Source organism: Triticum aestivum, chromosome 4A, assembly GCF_018294505.1.
Source record: "Triticum aestivum cultivar Chinese Spring chromosome 4A, IWGSC CS RefSeq v2.1, whole genome shotgun sequence".
Taxonomy (NCBI): domain Eukaryota; kingdom Viridiplantae; phylum Streptophyta; class Magnoliopsida; order Poales; family Poaceae; genus Triticum; species Triticum aestivum.
In genome coordinates, this window is record NC_057803.1 from 715,016,399 (window position 1) to 715,036,306 (window position 19,908).

The window sequence follows — 19,908 nt, forward strand, 5'->3', positions numbered from 1 at the left end:
TGATGCAGATGTGAATGATGCTACTTCCTCCGTCCAGGTGCACAGAGCGTCTAATGAAAATTTATTATCCACATATATAACTTATTATGCGTGGAAGGAGCTCCTCATTTTTCATGATCATTAACTTTTATTTTGCCATCATGTTGGTAACATATTCTTCGTAATCCATTCAACTAACCGCTCAAAAAGTTACTGGAACTTTGAAATTGATAAGGGATTGATTTCATCCTAATAAACGCTTCAGACTGTCCAAACCATTTATTTATCAGCTTAATTTTCTTGTTTCAAGCCAGCAGCACCTCGTGGATGAGCCTATCAACATTGCGCATGGACCTTCCATCACACCGTGCGGAGGCCAGGGCGCTATCCCGGAGCTCTTGCACACGCCGTCGCATCTCTCGCCCTTTCTCCCCATCCATGACCTCCCGTATCATGGCCTCCACCTCAGTCCTCCTCACTTCTTCCCTGACCTCCATCCCGATGCCCCACTCCGTGCACTTGTAGCGGCAGTTGGTCTGCTGCTCCGCAAAGAAGGGCCAACACACCATTGGAACGCCGCCGCATATGCCCTCCAGCGACGAGTTCCACCCAGAGTGCGTGAGGAAGATCCCTACGGCCTCATGCTCCAGCACCTTCTCCTGCGGGCACCATGTCGAGAGCATGCTCCGCCCCTCGGTCGCCGCAAAAAACTCTGGCGGTAGTGTGGTCTCGTCGTCGCCCTTGACGAGGTCAGGCCGCACGTTCCACAGGAAGGCGTAGCCGGTGTTGGCCAACCCCCACACGAACTCCAATAAATGCTCCTTGGACATCACCGTGATGCTCCCAAAATTTACATACATCACGGAGTTCGACGGTTGGCCGTCGAGCCACCGGAGGGGCGCGTCCTGCTCCTTCCACAGGTTGGACCCGATGTCGGCGAGGGGGCTCTCCTTCGAGACATTGTTGCGGACCGTGAGATGGAGTGGCCCCACTGTATAGACGGGCGGCAGGAGCTTGGACATGGCATCGAGCAGGTCCGTGTTGAGCTCGTCCCAGGTGTTGATCACCACCCCCGACGCCTGCGACATGGCGGCCGTCTCATGGACGAAAAAGTTGAACATGATGTCATCGGGGTCCGTGGTGCGCACGAAGCTAGGGAGGTCACGCAGCCGCAGGTCTTTGGGCATCGACGGTATCCAGTCTATGATCGTGTCCAAGTATCCGTTGCTCAACTGCGCCTCTTCTGCACCATTTGTGGCATGAGTCAATAAAATTCACCCTTTGCCGTAAAAAATGTTACCTCCATTTTAATTTTGACGTGCACACAGGCAGCCAAAGAACATGTGTTACTTGCTAGTTGAAGAAAGCTGGTTTTCCTGTGTATGTACAGAGAGAGACATGAATATATACCTTTGAGAGGGAAGAGCCCACGATCGAGTAGATCCTTATAGTGGCAGTAGCTCATGAAACCACAGGCGCTGGCGGTCCAGAGTGTGGCGCAGCGGAGGCCGAGTTCCCGCGCGGCGGCAAGAGCGAAGCTCATGGTGCTATCGGCCACCACGCAGGTCACAGGCGGCAGCGCGCCGCCGGAGGTCTCTGCCGCCTCGTTGAGCTTGACGACCAGCTCCTTGAACCTGGGGAGGCAGGTGGTCATTGTAGAGTAGCACAACTCAGGGATGTCCTGCGTGGCCTCACGGTCGGACGGCGGAAGGCCGTCGGCGATGGCGGTGAACCGGAAGGCGGGCAGCCCACGTAGCCTGTCGGCGGACTGGGAGCGCAGCAGGCGGCGGTGGTTGAACTCGTTGTTGACGAAGGTGACGTGGAAGCCCCTGGCGTGGAGCAGCTTGGCCAGCTTCATCATCGGCGTGATGTGGCCTTGAGCCGGGTACGGGATCATCACGGCGTGCGGCCTCTCACCCGGCGCCAGAGACCCGATCTCCATGGCTTCCTTCCTAGCGAGCCTGCCTCACCTCACCTTGTGCGTGTGGCCGTGTGCGGTGAGCTCCGGCCATGAGCTCCTGGACATGTGCGTGGTACCACCTCCGTTCCTAAATATAAGTCTTTTTAGAGGTTACGCTATGGACTACATACGGATCAAAATGAGTGAATCTACACTCTAAAATGTGTCTATATACAACCGTATGTAGTTTGTAGTGAAATTTCTAAAAAGACTTATATTTAGGAACGGAGGGAGTACATAACAAGGCTGACGGCCGGGCATGGGGGTGTAAACGCCTCCACGTGCTCACGGGTAGTTGGATCAGTCGATCTCAACTTCAATGGCCGCCTGGCTGCTGCCCATCTGTCATTGTTGGCTTCATGAATTATTGTTGTTGTGGGAGGACACGGAACCATGCATGAGATCGAGTCAAATGGTTTGGCGGATTTGCTAATTTCGTGACCACTCATCATTTCCGGCTATTCTAAACTCTAAAGGCATCTCCAAAGCCGACTCTCAAATCTCGTCCATACATATGGGCCACAGTGTCTGGACCGTTTTCGTCATCTAAGAGGGTCCCCTTATACGTTTGCTTAGCAGCCGGACGTACGGATTTCAGTATCCTATTGGAGTCCGGACATCGACTTAACCAACCAAAAGTAACCACATGGTCCTTATCTTTTTTCTCTCTCTTCAAATGCATGGCCTCTCATCTCTCTCCTCCCAATCGGATTAATTTGGGAATAATATTGAATAATTGATGACCAGCTCCCGCATCATATCATCATATCCGTAGACCACGTCCGGACAAAGTTGACCGGCCGCGGAGATCTGGAGCAGCCTCAAGGCCCGGTTCGCCGGGGCCGATCGCGTCAGGGCAGCGCGGCTGGCCACGTTGCACAGCGAGTTCGAGCTCCTGCGGATGGACGGCGGGGAGTCGCTGGACGTCTTCACGGGCGAATTTTATAGTCTACGCGGGGCTGGGATCGACCCCTGACGACGCAGCGATGGTGAAGAAGCTGCTGGACTGCGTCCCAGATCGCCTATACGCGGCGGTTGCTGGGATGGAACAGTTCTGCGATCTGTCAATGCTTCTGTTCGAGGACGCGCTCGGGCGCCTGAAGGCGTTCGACGAGCGGCTGCGTCGGCGTGGACAGGTGGGCGACGAGCGAACTGACGGCGAGCTGCTGGCGAGCTGCTGTACACGGCGGCACAGTGGCGGGCGCGGGAGCGGTGTCAAGGCGGAGCGCGGGACGACGACGACGCACGCAGCGAGGCTGCGGGCTTCGGTGGCAACCGGCGAGGATGGTGCTACAAGTGCGGCGATCGCGGGCATTTCAAGCGCGACTGCCCGTAGCCGAAGAAGGCGCCGGCGGCGGAGCGGACCCTGCTGGTGGACGACGGCGTCGAGGACGGTGGCTTGCTCTGAGCCGCGGCTTAGGGCGCGTGTGGTGGGCAATAAGCCGCGGCGGCGAGCCGTGCGAGGCCGGTGCGTGTTATGGGTGCGCATCGGACGCGTCGGGCGCGTCGGGTGTGTGTGCATGCGTGCGTGCTTGTGGTGCACGGGGTGGCTGTGCGGGTTAGACACCGTGCGTGTGTGCGGGTAGACTAGGTCAGGACGTGATCCGAGCGCAGCGGGAGCGCGTGATCGTTGAGGGCTCGACACAGGGCGCGCGCGGAGCGCGTCGTGGGGCGTGCAGAGCGGGCCGATCGGAGCGCGTGAGTGGGCAGGAGCGAGTGGGTCGTTGCCCAGCTTGGCCCGGGTATAAAGCTCGCGGTGGCGATCATTGTAATGGCGTGGAGTGTTGTTGAGTACGAGCTCAATGCAGCGGCGTTCGTGCGCCGGGAAAAACCTCGCCGTGTCCTTTGTGCGTATCTCTCCTTCCTCCTTCCTCCTCGTCTTCGTTGGTTCGAGCTACGGCCGGAGAGAGTGAGTTCAGTGCGAGGGAAGAGAGAGCTAGGGCTAGGGCACGGCGGCTCCAACATCAATATTGTAATGATATTCAGGTTGTTTGTCAAATGCATTTCGTCGGACACTAAGAAAACATGACATTTGCCGATTACATTTTCTTTTGCATTCGGCAAACTAATGTTTTGCCAAGTGCTTTTTTCCGGCACTCGACAAACAATTATCTGCTGAGTTTTTTTTCCACTCGACAAACACTTCTTTATGCTCCTTTTTCATGTTTCTTTTCTTATGTATATTTTTTATTTTATGATATGTTGTTTTCTACATTACTTGTTTTTTTACTTTCTCCTCTTTAATTTCTTATATATGCATTAAGTGCATTTTGAGGCATTTAGTGAATATAATAAAAAATCAAACTTAAAATGCATGAAAAAGTTGGCAACATCGGATTCAAAATTCTATTTGTGTTCTTGAGTTTATGTTTAGGTCTTGTGCAAGAAAAGGAAAGGAATTCCAAATATAAGTGTGATATGACTTGACCCGACCATGAATTTTATTAACTTTGAAATTCTAAATAATTGTAATATAACTATATGATCCTTAGGCCTTATACAATGGGAGGTGCTTAGAGAGATGCTTAGAAAAATAAACCGAATTTTTCTAAAGCATCGGTGCCTATTTCTACAGGAGAGACGCTTAGTTAAGCGTCTATCCTGTACAAATAAGCACCGATGCTTAAGAAAAGCATGGTTTATTTCTCTAAGCACCTCTCCTAAGCATCTCCCATTGTACAAGGCCTTAGAGGCTGTGTTAATAATTTGAGAAGGCGTAGAAAAAATTGTTAACTGGACCATCTTTAAGGAGGAAACGTGGTTTCAAGAGGGAATCGGTCAACTTTGAAGATGATGCAACCGCTGCTTCATCGGGTGACTTAAAAACATTGTGCACTCATTGATATACCATCCCATGATCCGCGTGCAAGATTGGCATGTTTTAGGCCCATTTGGTATATTTAAGTCACTAAATGCATTTATAGCCATTTAGTGAATATAATTAAACGAGAGAACTAAATTCCCGCCGTCTGGAATTTTGTAATAGATCCAAACATCTTAGATGCCGTCCATTTCAGATCATACGCTCGGGGGCAATTCCCACGTCGCTATCAAAACTGCAGACATGCGATGGGAGCCGCAGCGATTTGGCATGAGCTGATTTTTAAATATGCATGCACATAACAACAAAACTGACGATGTCATCAAATATTTCTTCAAAATTCAAACTTCAAAATATTTTGTAGCGCAAACCATCGGTCTGATTAAAAAATCGTTTTCATGTAAAAAAAATTTCACGCCGAGAGCTTTAAAACTAGATCCCATGTTGATATGTTCCGACGAAAAAAATCGGCTAAAAAGTTATTAGGCCATGCTAAGTAAGTTATCATGTCTTTGGTACATAAGCTACTATCTTGTTTATATAGAAATTATCACCCATCGGGGAATGTTGAAAATATATCCCGGTAACTTCTGTGTGTAATAACAGAGTAATATACGACCAAGGGAGCCATGCGAAGGGAGCTGCCGCCCGATGCGGTGGAGGTCATCCAATCTGCGGGTTTGAACATAGTTGCGCGTCCGAGCTCAGGCCTCCTCCGTGCCGCAAGCAGGTCGGGCCTCTGCACAGGTGTGCTCCTATCTAGACATGGAGCGGTTGCACGAGTCAAATCGGCTCTGCACATTTTCTATGAGTCGTAACCATAGATCCAAGTTTCGGCTCAAGTTCAGTTTATCTGAGCTATGACAAAAATTCAGTTGAGTTTATCTGAACTCAGTTGATTTTATCTGAACTATGGCAATTTCACTTACATACAATTGTTCGACTTATGAATCTTATATGTGTTCGCCTCAAGTTCAGTTTATGCTAGATAAATACATTTCTATATTGTGCAATCACATTGTTTCTCTATATTCTCATGATTCATAAGCTATTGTAGCGCTAAAAAAATTCTCATGATTCGGTTTTTTCTATTTGAGGGGCTCTGCAATGGTAAAACCAAGGTAAATTTTGGACCCGGGAATCTCCAACGTCCGTCCTCTCCCGCACCAAACTTTTTAAGAGTGGACAAGATGCATCATCTCACAGCATGGTTACTATGTGTTATAGTTACCAACACGGTTATTATGTAGTTATTGGGCTAGATGTACCATGCATAGTTACCAACGTGGTTACTATGTAGTTATCAGCCTAGATGTACTATAGTTATCAACATGGTTATTATGTAGTTATTGGACTAGATGTACTATAGTTATCAACATGGTTATTTTCATAGTTATCAGGCTAGATGTACTATAGTTATAAACATTGTTATTTTTGTACTTATCAAGCTAAATATTGTACAATACACCCCGGATAGCTTCTAAGTAAATAACATGATAATTTACATACCACAAACCTGATAACTTATGCACAAACAGTGTGATAACTTTGACCCGGGAGAAAAAGTTATTGAATCCATCCCCCAATAGATTTTGTATAAATAACATGGTAACATACGCAAAACAAAGCTGAAAACTCACGCCTAAACACCAAGGCAACTTTGACCTGAATGGGGGTTGTTTAAAAACATATCCATGATAAATACCGTGTAAATAACATGATACTATACACACTGTATACATGATACCCCCCACGCACAAACACCGTGGTAACTTTGACCCTGGGGTGGGAGGAAGGGGAGGAAGTTGTTTTGAACACATACCCCCCTCAAGATATCTTTCGTGTAAATAACACGGTAATATGCGCACCCTAGACTCGTTAACTGACGTACAAATACCATGATAACTTTGTAGGTCTCGCCGCATCGGATTTTTTATGTGAAAATGTTTTTTCGATCGGACCGACGGTTTGAGCTGTAAAATATTTTGAAGTTTTGAAATAAAGGAGAATCTAGGATGACACCAATTTTTCCCCTCTAATGCATGTACTCATGTGGATGTGAAGAGAAGGTTGGACGAATCATTTTTATGCCCCGATAATTTCTCTGTAAACAACATGATAACTTATGCACAACTGACGTCATAACTTGCATAGCAAGCGTGTGATAACTTTTTACTCGGAGTTTTTTTCATCAGAACATATCAATATGGGATCTCGTTTCGAAGGTCTCCCCGCGACGAATCTTTTATGTCAAAACTGTTTTTCAATTGGAACAACAGTTTGAGCTACAAAATGTTTTGAATTTTAAATTTTATTGGAATCTTTACTAACATTAGCATTGTTTCTCACATGCATGCATGCATACTTTTAAATCAATTGAAGCTAATTAATAGAGGGAGTTCATGCGGGCTGAAATTTTTGTTGGGCTGCATGTGGGTATGCTTCGTTGCATATCGGTCGGATCTGTTACTAATGAGCAGTCAGTCGGAAGTTAGTCCGCTCCATAATTAAAACATGAACTACGAGTGCAAGAAATATTTGGTGAAATTGGATTAAAAAGTGGAGATTATTGGTTTTTAAATTTTGAAAAGTACAAATGAGCCTAAAAATTATGAAAACTTAACATGGTGTCATTATATGCTACCTAAAAATTGTGGTAACAATTTGAGCAACTTTCTCAAATGTTATGGTGTACACTGCTTATAAATCAAACCATCTCCCAGGAAGAATCATAGTTTTGAGAAGGAACATGTTGGGTTTGAAGGCGTAGTGTTTATTGCTTTATCTTGTAACCTCGAAACTTTTTCCACACTCAACATACGCCATCACATGTTCCAAGTGAAAATTTGGCATTTTAGGAGTTCATTTGATATATTAAGCCATTAAGTGCATTTCTTGGTATTTAACGGATATAATTCAAACTTGAACAACAAGTGCATGCAAAGTTGTTAAAATGGGTTAAAAATCCTATTTGTGTTAATGAGTCTATGTTTAGACCTTATCAAATTAAATGAAAGTAATTGCAAACCTCATGGTGCCAAGACATGACAACGGACATGGAGGTTATTGCCTTCTTAATTCCGAAATATGCAAACAAGGTCTAAAAAACATGAAACTTGTCATGGTGTAATTATATGATCCCTAAAGGTTGTGGTAAAATTTTTATAAGGTTTCACAACATTATGGCATATACTGCTTAGAAACTGAACCATCTTCAAGGAAGAATCATTGTTTTGAGAAGGAACATGTCGGGTTTGAACGTGAAGTGTTGATTGACCTCAAAATATTTTCTATATTCAACATACACCATCACGTGTTCCATGTCAAATTCTGGCTTTTTAAGGGTCCACTTGCTAATTTTTAAACCATTAATTAAGCATGTTTGTACACATTTAATGAATACAATTCAAATTTGGTGGTTGGGGGGGGGGGCTTGATAGAAAAAATAGCAAATAGTATGAGAAATAAAATCAAAATTAATTAGGAAAAGTAAAAATAGAAAAACAGAATTTTGTTTTTGTTGAGTTCTTTTTCAAAGGCACTCGACAAAGCTAGGAAATATGCGATCAAGATGCTTTGTCATGATTGGTTGGGAGGGACTGAGGGAGTAGTGCAGATCGAGTTCTACACGTCATCGATCCGCACTACTTAGTTCTTTGAGTTCCCATTCTTTTTGAATTCGGAAAAGATTCGCCAGGTCATTGCCGAGTACATGTGAAAAAGAACTCATCAAAGTTAACCATTGGTGGTGTGTTCCCAACCGAGTCCCTTTTGTGGAGTCTAGAACTCGGCGGCACACCGCTGAGTTTTTCCGACCACTCGCCAAAATAAGAAAATCCAGTAGTGTATATATGTCTGCAAGTATTAGATTACCATTTTAGATTAGTTTTCCTTATATAATCCTATTTATTTTGTTTATTTTTCTATCATAGTAACACCAATTTTGTCTACTACATTTTTTTCTTTTCGCATTTGTTTTATTTATTTCATTACATGAAATGTTATTTTTATTTACCTATCTCTTTTTTAAAAAGCCATAGGGGACCTTAAGGCCACCTCAGTAATTTTCATTAACTAATAAGTTGTCACATACATGGGATTATTTTAGAGTGGGTGGTCGGTGGGTAGAGCAGTGCAACAACAAAATAAAAATTTGGAGCGATGCCAGGAAGATATAAACCCAAACCTCGAGGATCAATTTATCTAAAGAGAGGGGGCAGTGCCATCACCATAGGAGCACTTCCAGCGTGATGTTCCTTGAAACAACATAAGGTGGTACTGGAGGAAGGCGCTTAGTGTAGAAGATTAAGCTATTGCGTGTCTTCTAGTTACCCCACATCATTGTCATGAGGGTTGGGGAGCGGTTGGGTGGGGAGGGGGGGCATGGGTGTCACGATATTTGATTATTGGGTATTGATACCAATTGGTGACATTGATAGAAAATGATATATTGGTATCGATATTGTTAGTGTGACGGTGATAATGATATCATTCATGATATTGATGATGTGACATTGATATTCATAATGATAACATAACATTGATACTAATAAATATGACACTAACATTTTTCTACTATAGTTGTGATTGTGTCATTGTTATTGAGAAATTATGATATATGGTATTGAAATTGCTCTTTGTGACCCTGAAGCCATGGATTGTGTTGTTTAAATTTTGGAGCTCCAGTATTGATTTGCAATGTTGAAATTTGTGATAAGTGGTATTGAAGTTCAAATTTGTGATACTAAAACTATGACTTAAGATGTAGAAAATTATGATATGTGGTATTGAAGTAGTAATTTGTGATATTGAAATTTGTATTTGTGAATTGTGATGTTAAAAAATGTGATATGGTGGCATTGAAGTTCCATATGTGGTACTGGATCTCTTAATTTTATTGAAATTTGTGAAATTGATAACGAGAAAAATGTCCGTGTTCATCATTTCTGATATTGAAACTTCTTGTACGTGATATCGAGATAGAAAGAGGAATATATTAGAAGTGAAACCACCAAAAAATGGTTTTCAAACATTTAAACCCATTAAGAGGTGCTAGAATGGTGGCCAACCAGCTACACCATGTGGCGCATGCTGGTTGGTCATGGTGAGAAATGTTTTTTTAGAGTTTTTAAAATGGTAGGGAGACCTTTTTCCGAGAAAAGTTTTACCAGGCTTTTTCTTTTTCCTTTTAAGATGGTTGTGATGTCCACGTGACGCAATAATATTTTTTTAAAAATTTAACATGATGGTGAGGTGCGCATAGCTTCCTCTCAAGCGGCCCGCAATGACGGACCCCAGCCACTAGTATCCAGCATTGGTCTTGTGCATAGCTCTAGGCGGCTGACCAGGCACAGACACAAGCTCTCGTACACAACCCACATGCTGAGTGGTGGATCCAGACGTCTTGTGAAGTCTGTGCAAGCTTGACCAAAGTCTCTAATTTGAACATTTAAAATTGGATGTTCAGATAGACAAGATATAAAATATCAGCAAACTTCCGAACCTTAAATCCACATTAACAAATAATTAATCAACAATATAAACATAATAGTCTAGAACGGACAATTTTTTTAGCAATTTAAGCCTTAAGTATCAAACAATAGATGGACAGATCAGTGCAAGTTTACTTAATCACACACGAGGATGAGAAGTCGATAATGCAAGCCTTTCCTTCCTTCCGGGGATGCATCTGCTTGGCCCACCTCTGGCCGCACGTCCAGGTCAGCCTCTGGCCGCCGCCAGTTTGTCTCCTCTATACACAGTCCTGTTGATAGGTGAGAAAGAAACGAACAACTAAGGAGTTCTTTTTTTGAGTGATAACAGTCGAGGAATTTTTTCTAGGGGAGGAGGGAACAACCAAGGAGGCGGAGCGATCAGCTATGGGAGTACGAACCTATCAAGGACCCATTTCCTATTCAACACCTGTTATAGGTTTGTCGGTACATAGTACACACCTCGTTCTGAACGCGCCGGCTCATGTAAGCCAGGTAGCGGGAAAGTTCGTTCAGGTTTTGTGAAGCTTCCGATCATTTTTTCTATTTTTCTGAACCAGGTTTTGTTCATTTTGTTTTGATTTTTTCTGCTACGCGTTATCCATTTTCATTTTTTTCTTTTTCTTTCTTAAATGTATGAATTTTCTAAAAATTTAAAAAATTCAAATTCATAAAGTTTCTCAAATTTGTGAACTTTTTTCAATTTCATCAGTTTTTTAAAACTTTAAGACCATTTTTCAAATCGGAAACTTTTTTGTGTTTTGCTAAAAAAATAAAATTTCAGAAAAAGTTTCAAATCCGCGATTGTATTTCAGTTTTTGCTAACTTCTTTTGGTGAATGTTTTTCATATTTATGAAAGATTTCAATTTTTCTAAACTTTTTCCAATTTTCACGAACTTATTCCCAAATCTGTGAACAATTTCTAAGATTCATGAACTTGTTTCAAATTTAAGATCCTTTTCAAACTAATTGGAAATTTTTAAAATGAGTGAACTTTTTTTGAACTGCTACAGTACTTCATTACACTACAGTGCATTCGAGATGCTATAATGTGCAAATGGGCCAACCTAGTCGGGTTGCTCTATGTGCTAGAAAGAAAGCTAGCACTACATGCACCACAGTTCCTTCCTCGTCGTGGACCGACCGGAGTCGGGCCATTTTCATTTTTTTGGTGTGTGTGGGTCGGACGGGGGGACGCAGGGGGCAACCCGGGCTATTTCACTCACGGGACGTAAAAAGCACAGACAAAATCCATTCCACGAGGACGAATGTGCCTCCCAATCGCTTGGTGAGCCGACCAAAGGCCCAGTTGTTTCAGTGGCAGATGATTGATGCGAGCATCCTCGTATGGCCCCCGAATCTTTGTTCTCTCACAGAATGAAAATTCGAGCCTCGATTTTGGACTCCATTCTAGCACTCCTACCACACTCTAGAAACAGAAACCCACTTCACGTGCAGGGAGCTGGTAGTGGGCCGGCGCAGTAAACATGTGGTCTGGTCACGCCGACACATTGCATGTGATTTTTTTAAAAAAATGTTTATGTTTTTAAAATACTGAATATGTATATTATGAAAAAATAAAATTAGTTAATTTTTAGAAGTGTTGATCGCTCATTTAGAAAATGTATATACAAGGTAAAGATGTTCGCTCAACTTTCCGGAAATGTTCATACCATTCAAAAAAAATGTATGTGACATTTCAGAAATTGTTCAAGCATTTCAAAAAGTTGTACGTGCATTCCTTTTAATATTATACTTTGTAGAGAAAATATGCAGTTCAAAGAAAATGTTTCAGACCATTAAAAAGATGTATGTTTCATTTACAAAAATGTGTATAACACCCATATATTTCATCCAAACATCATACACTAGCACAGTCCCACCCCGCGCGCTCCTTTTTCTCTGTAATATTCATTGTTTTACACTCGTGCCAATGGCCCAACCAAAATCTCTAGATTTCGATGCGAGTGTAAGCTTCTGTCTCGCTTAAATCAAGAAATATCTCTCGCAACATGATGTGGGTAGGATAGCCTCGTCTGAAGGCGAGTGTGAGATGGGCCGGCCCACAGGGGCAGCGTTAGGGTTATTCTTGGGTCTTCATGTGAATACCCATGATTTTTACAAAATAGTGTTGATTTTGGCAAAAGTGACAATTTTCGAAAAATAGCAATGATTTTGGCAAAATGAATACACATGAATACCCGGTTGCAAATTCCTGGAGCCGCCACTGCCAGCCCAGGCGCGCGCGAGGCCACATGCCACACCCTAATTTATTTCTTTTTCTCATTTTTAGTTGTTTTTATTTTTATTTTTACTTTTTTTATACTTCCATATAGTCAAAATATATATTACAAAAAACACTTTACATAGAACATTTAAAAATGTTATTCAGGCATTTAAAATATCAAATGTGTATAGAAAAAATGTTTCTTATGTATATGGAAATAGATACTAAAAAATAGAGTACGGTCTAGTTCGACAACTGCCCAGCTTCTAGCTTCGCTGAATCCACGTGCGGAGTTGAGCCGAACAGTCCGGCTCTGCGAAGCTAGCTTCCCGAATCTCATGCACGTCTTAGTGTAGAAACGCGGATCTAGTGTTTTGGGGATCTCAGGAATCGCAATTTTTTCACGGAGAGTTGCCTTCGCGAAGTGAAAGAAAATGTTCCGTATGAGGGAAGAAAAGAAATGAGCCTCTCTGTCAGGCCAGAAATGAGCTAAATGGGCTAGCAGGCTAGCAGCCCAAGACATGTGATTGGGAATCTGAGAGTTCTGCCGTCGAACGATTTTCTTGGTACATAATTTTTGTCGGAAGCTCGAAGCCGAATTTGAGGATTTCTTGTCGTTGGGCAGTTCCCTATCCTGTCGTTGGGCAGTTCCCTATCCTGTTGTTGGGCTGTTCCCGAATTCGACCAGCACATCCGCAAGTACACCGCCCATGCAGCGTATGGGCAACGGAACCCCATTTTTCGTTAGGCACCACGTTGATTGTGGCCATAAAACGGAAGGCCCCCACGTCAAAATAAATAAATAAAAAGGAAGCTCCCGCGCTTCCTGTCTCGTCATGCTCCTCCTGTCCCACGCGGACACTTCGAAATCACCTGTTTCTAGCAGGAGAAAATACCACTCTCCATATTATTGCATGGAAAACAAAATTTAATGTTATTAAAAAATAAGAAGTTTGTGAAACTCACAACACATGTGTTTATAATCCATCAAATATATACAGTTCCAAATTATAAATAGTTAGGTATAAACAAATGAAAACCAACATATTTATGGCGGATTTGTCCTTTTTGTTCCGACTTCGATTTCTTTTCAGGTAAACTATATTGCTCAATAATCAAATATTACAATTCGAGCGACAAAGAGTGGTGATGTTATGATGTAGGGTAGAACCCTAGAGGCCGATCTTTCACGTTTGGAGCGGATCCCTACGAGGAACACGAGGAACACGAAGAACACGAGGAGGGGAATAAGGGAAAAACACGAGAGAACACTCAACCAGCAAGAATAAAGTCACACATGCGCTAGATCATCGAAACACAAGGAGATACAAGATCCAAATCCAACAAGGGACGATACATAGGGTAACCGGTTCTTCTCCGTGAGGAGGTCTTGGAGATGGTCTTCTCCAAAAGGAGGTCTTGAATCCAACAAGGATCTTCTCCAAAGAGGTGTCGGTCCCTCGCGATGGAGTAGATCCAGGTGGATGAGCAAGGCTCTATCTCAAAATATGAGCTATCACAATGCTAAGTCTAGAAGAGAATAGGAGGAGTCCTTTATATAGGCTAGGGGGCGAAGGGGTACATGGGCCTCAGCCCAACACGCAAACGCAGGCGGGGTCCGGATGATCCGGGTGAGGAGCCGGATGATCCGGGCTCTGTCCGGATGATCCGGGTGGCGGCACGGATGAGCTGGTGACGCAGGCGGTGGCGGCATAGGCCCGGATGTCCGGATGGGGGTCCGGATGTCCGGCTGGTGTCCGGATGTTCCGGGTCGTCGTCCGGATGGTCCGGCTTCGGGGTCCGGCTTCGGGTGTCTTTTGGCGAATTAGCCGGATCGTCCGGACCGGGGTCCGGATCATCCGGGCTCCGTCTGGATTGTCTGGGCCCTCTTCCGAATCGTCCGGCCAGCCTGGGACTTGTCGGTTTTCCTCTCCGTCTTCACGCATGTCTTCCGCTTTCGGTTCTCCTTGCTTCCTAGCTTCTCCATGGCTAACTCCTTGGTACCTGAGTATGCAAAGCGTCTCCGGTTGAGGTAGTAGCCATGTCTCCTGTGTTTCGAAAGGGAGTTGTGAGAGGAGTGATGTCACCTCGGTTTTGAGAGATCTTGCACGTGCTCTAGTCATAGGTCCAAGTGGTGTTGTAGGAGATGTAGATGCGTCGATGGGGATGATCGTGGGATGCTCCGCATCATCTCCCCCCCCCCTTGGGAAAGATCTGTCCTCGGATCGAAATCTTCATCACCATGGTATGGAGAGAGGTCTTTGACGTTGAAAATGTCGCTTACGTTGTACTTGTCGCCCGGGAGGTCGATCTTGTAAGCATTGTTGTTGTAGCGTGCTAGCACCTTGAAGGGTCCATCAGCTCGAGGTAGAAGTTTGAACTTGCGTTCATTGGGGAAGCGGTCCTTGCGAAGGTGTAGCCACACGAGATCTCTAATGTTGAATATCATGGGTTGCTTGTTGATGTTGAGCTTGGTCGCTAGTCGTTGTAATTGGCGCTCTATGGTGTGCCTTGTATCTTCATGCATCTTCTTGATGTAGCTTGCTCGTGCAATCGCGTCCATGTTGGTGAGCTCTTGTAGTGGAAGAGGTAGAATGTCCAAAGGGGACAACGGGTTGAAGCCGTAGACGACCTCGAAAGGGGACTTGCCGGCAGTCGAATGTCTTGCGCGGTTGTAGGCATACTCGGCGATGGGAAGGCACTCCTCCCACTCCTTGATGTTCCTCTTGATCAAGACGCGAAGTAGAGTGGAGAGTGTATGGTTCGTCACCTCCGTTTGGCCGTTGGTTTGAGGATGGTATGCCGAAGAGAAAAAGAGCTTGATTCTGAGCTTGGCGCATAGAGTCTTCCAAAAGTAAGTCAAGAACTTGACGTCGCGGTCCGAGACGATTGTCTTTGGTACTCCATGAAGTCGCAATATTTCCCTACAAAAGAGATTGGCAACATGTGAAGCATCGTCTATCTTGTTGCATGGAATAAAATGTGCCATCTTAGAAAATCGCTCCACAACAACAAACACGGAATCCTTTCCATTTTGAGTTCTAGGCAAGCCAAGTACAAAATCCATGCTAATGTCTTTTCAAGGATGATAAGGAATAGGAAGAGGCATGTAAAAACCATGTGATTGAGCTTTAGACTTAGCTTTGCGACCTGTAGAGCATCGGTTGGTGAAGCGTGAGATGTTGCAGAACATCTTGGGCCAAAAGTAGTTCTTGGAGAGCGTGGCGAATGTCTTGTTGCGTCCAAAGTGTCCCATGAGTCCGCCTCCATGGGCCTCTTGCAAAAGGAGCAAACGAAGAGAAGACTCGGGAATGCAAAGTTTGTTAGCTCTCATAAGATAATCATCCTTGATGTAATATCGTTCCCAAGATGTATGCGTCAAACACTTGGCATAAGGAGTAGCAAAGGTAGGATCACTCGCATACAAGTCTTTTATGTGTTCAAAGCCAAAAACATTCAACTCAAGTTTAGTGACAAGCGTGCATATACGTGAAAGGGCATCCGCCACTATGTTTTCCTTACCCTTGATCTACTTGATGACATAAGGAAAAAACTCTATAAATTCACTCCATTTCGCATGACGCTTGTTCAACTTAGTTTGACCTTTCAAGTACTTAAGTGTTTCATGATCGGTATGTATGACAAACTCATGAGGTCTAAGATAATGTTCCCAAACATGTAGCACACGTACTAAAGTATACAATTCTTTGTCATAGATGCGATAGTTAAGTTGAGCACTGGAGAGTTTTTCACTAAAATATGCAATAGCTCGTTTTTCTTGCATCAAAACTCCACCAATTCTGGTACCACTTGCATCGCAATGAACCTCAAAAGTTTTGTCAAAGTTGGGTAAAGCAAGAATCGGGGCATGAGTAAGCAAAGATTTGAGCTCATCAAAAGCGGTAGATTGCAAGGGTCCCCAAACAAAAGGAGCATTTTTCTTACTCAAAGCACGCAAAGGTGCGGCGATGGTGCTAAAGTCTTTCACAAAGCGACGATAGAAACCCGCAAGGCCAAGAAAGCTACGCACTTGTTGCAAATTAGTGGGTTGGGGCCAAGTTTTAATTGCTTCAATCTTAGATTCATCAACCTGGACTCCCTTGGAAGAAACAACAAAACCCAAGAAAACAAGCTTGTCAACACCAAATGTGCACTTTTTCATGTTGGCATAAAGACATTCCTTGCGAAGAGTTTGCAAAGCAGCCCTAACATGATTTAGGTGATCTTTCATGGATTTGCTAAAAACAAGTATGTCATCGAAGTAAACCACAACAAACACTCCAATGTAAGGACGAAGTACAAAATTCATAAGACGCATGAAAGTACCAAGAGCTTTCGATAAATTCATAGGCATAACCAACCACTCATACAAGCCAAATTTGGTTTTGAAAGCGGTTTTCCATTCATCACCTTCTTGTATACGGATTTGATAATAGCCACTTTTAAGATCAATTTTTGAGAAAATGGTGGCACCGCTAAGTTCATCAAGCATATCATCTAGGCGAGGAATGGGATGCCTATAACGAACGCTATAAGCATTGATGGGTCTACAATCCGAGCACATGCAAAAACTACCATCTTGCTTGGGCACAAGTATAACCGGAACGACGCAAGGGCTTAAGCTTTCACGTACATGTCCGTTGTCGATGAGTTGTTGTACTTGCCATTGGATCTCCTTAGTTTCTTCGGGGTTGACGTGGTATGGAGCTTTGTTAGGTAGAGGTGCTCCGAGGATGAGGTCGATTCGGTGCTCAATGCCTCGTAGAGGAGGTAGACACGGAGGTAGCTCATCGGGGAAAACATCTTGGAATTCCTGCAAAAGAGAAGACAACACTAAAGGTAGATCGTGAGAGGTGTTAGTTTTTGGCGCCTCATCCTTGCACACAAGGACAAAGTGCATAACACTCGATGGGTTCTCACACACTTCTCTCATCTCACTTTTGGTGGCAAATAGGACGAATTTTTTCTTGTCGCTCATCATGGAGGCACTCGGTTTGGCTTGTGGCTCTCACTCTCTTTTGGGTGGATCACTTTCTCACTCTTTTGTCCACGATGGGTGGCTTGCTTGTCGGCGATCACTTGACTAGGAGACATAGGTCGTAGCACATATTCCTTCCCTTTCATCTTGAAGCTATAGTGATTGGTACGCCCGTTGTGGATGACGCTGCGGTCAAATTGCCATGGTCGGCCAAGAAGGAGATGGCAAACGTACACCGGGACGACATCACACTCAAAAGTGTCCTCATATGCTCCAATTTTGAAGGAAACCTTGACCGTATGCTCAACTTTTATGCTGCCGGAATCGCTTAGCCATTGGACCTTGTATGGGTGCGGGTGCTTCATCTTGACCAATTGTAGCTTGGAGCATAGTTCTTCGCTTGCCAAGTTGTGACAACTACCTCCATCGATGATGACCTTGACGGACCTTCCATTGATGCTGGCCTTTGTGTGGAAGATGTGGCATCTTTGGTCTTCGTCTTGTTGATGTTGAAGAGTCAAGACTTTGGAGACAACGAGAGCGGGGCTCGAATTCTCATCACAAAAGACTTGATCATCTTCATGTTCGTTCACGTGCCGGTGCATGGCCACTTTCTCAAGGGCTTCTATTTCCTCTTCACTCATGGAGTCATAGGTTCCATCGTCGTTGAGGATCATGGTGCCCTTGTTGGTGCATTGAAATGACTTGTGGCCTCGGCCGCCGCAAGTGAAACACTTGAAGGAGCTTGTCTTGACGGTCTCATCGTTTGGAGTAGATGATGAAGCTCGCGGCTTGAAGTTGCTTGTAGTAGGAGGGGGACGACTTGAGGTTGTCGAAGTTTTCTTGTAACTTGACTTGTCGTCGTTGCTTGGAGATGGCTTGATTGAGGTAGAAGTTGTTGGAGTCTTTGAAGCTTGGTTGTTGGAGAAGCCATCGGTCTTGGATGAGTACTTGGCGTACTTGAAGTCATCTTTCACTTGACGTTCCGCTTTGGTAGCTTGATGCACGAGCTCAATGAGGTTGGAGTAGGGTTGGAAGTTGGCAATCTTCTTGATGGAATGATTGAGGCCATTCAAGAAACGTGCCATAGTTTGCTCATCATCTTCCGTGACATTGGCTCATATCATGGCTATCTCCATTTCCTTGTAGTATTCCTCAACACTTCTTGTTCCTTGCTTGAGGAGTTGAAGCTTCTTGAAGAGATCACGGTTGTAGTAGGTGGGCACAAAACGTGCTCGCATGATATCTTTCATTTGAGCCCAAGTGGTGATTGGTGGTTCACCTCTTGCTTCTCGGTGCTCAAGGACTTGTTCCCACCATATGAGCACATAATCTTGTAACTCAAGTGATGCCATAGCGATCTTCTTCTCTTCCTCATAGTTGCGCAACCGAAAGATTTTGTCGACCTTCAATGCCCATGATAGGTACTCTTCAGGATCATTGCTTCTATTGAACTTGGGAATGGTGAACTTTAGCTTGCCATAGTGTTTCTCTTAATTGTGTTGTGGTCGAGGGTGATGATGATGCCCTTGATGTGGAGGACGATCAACCTCATGTTGCTCTTGGTGTGGAGGATGTCCATAGTCATCTTGCTCTTGTTGAACTTGAGGTTGTGGAGGAGCTTGTCGAGCTTGAGGAGGAGGGTGAGGAACTTGACGTTGCACTCTTGGTTGATAGTTCCGCTCTTGGATTTCTTCTCGAATTGCTTCCTCTTGATTGTGCCTATCACGGTTGCGATTGGCAATGGCTCGACTTGATTCTTGAAGGGCACGTTGTGCCTCAAGAGCTTGTGCTTCTCGTTATTGTTGTTGAAGACGTTGAGCCTCGGCGTCTTGTTCATCTTGATGTTGTCGCACTTGCTCTTCCACTTGGTGACGTTGACGTTGTCATTCTTGAGCTTGTGCAAAAGGATCTTGGTGTGGTTGATGACGAAGTACTTGCTCGTCGACTTGCTCTTTCGAATGATTGCCGTGTAGAGGATTGCGAGATGCATGACGGTCTTGACGCGCGGCTCATCGAAGAGTGTTCGATGTCGGTGTACTTGAGCCGGAGAAGGTGTCGTTGGAGTATTGACTTGAGCGGCTCCGTCTTGAGTATGAAGAAGTGGAAGGAGGGCGGTTTACCAACAAGGCACGGATCTAGTCCATTCTTGCATCGTTCTCTTGCTTGTGAGAGTTGAGATTGTTGTCGAAGTAGTCTCGTGTTCATTGCTCGGAGAGTCGCAAGTCGGTGGTGAGGTTGTCGATGCGATCGGTCATTGCTTGTTGCTCTTGATGCAACTCCCGTTGAGCACCAAAGAGGTGGCTCTTTGTGACGTATGATGTCATGTCGTTGTCTTGCTCGATGAAGAGTGGGTTGGTAGAAGAACTTGGCCTATCCATCATTCCAAGCAAAATGTGAGTGCGAGAAAGAGAAGAACTTATACCAAATGTACCTTGACCAATGTTGAA

At 44.5% G+C, this 19,908-nt stretch overlaps 1 protein-coding gene across 1 annotated transcript; it reads right to left on the minus strand.

Moving 5' to 3' along the window:
• LOC123088306 (7-deoxyloganetin glucosyltransferase) lies at positions 1-2,022 on the minus strand. The gene is made up of 2 exons (XM_044510500.1): positions 1,390-2,022; positions 1-1,222 (listed from the first exon to the last, which is right to left on the minus strand). Exons 1-2 carry the CDS (start codon positions 1,919-1,921, stop codon positions 285-287), a joined length of 1,470 nt encoding a protein of 489 aa, XP_044366435.1. The 5' UTR covers positions 1,922-2,022; the 3' UTR covers positions 1-284.
• Between the last annotated feature and the right edge of the window lie 17,886 nt (positions 2,023-19,908).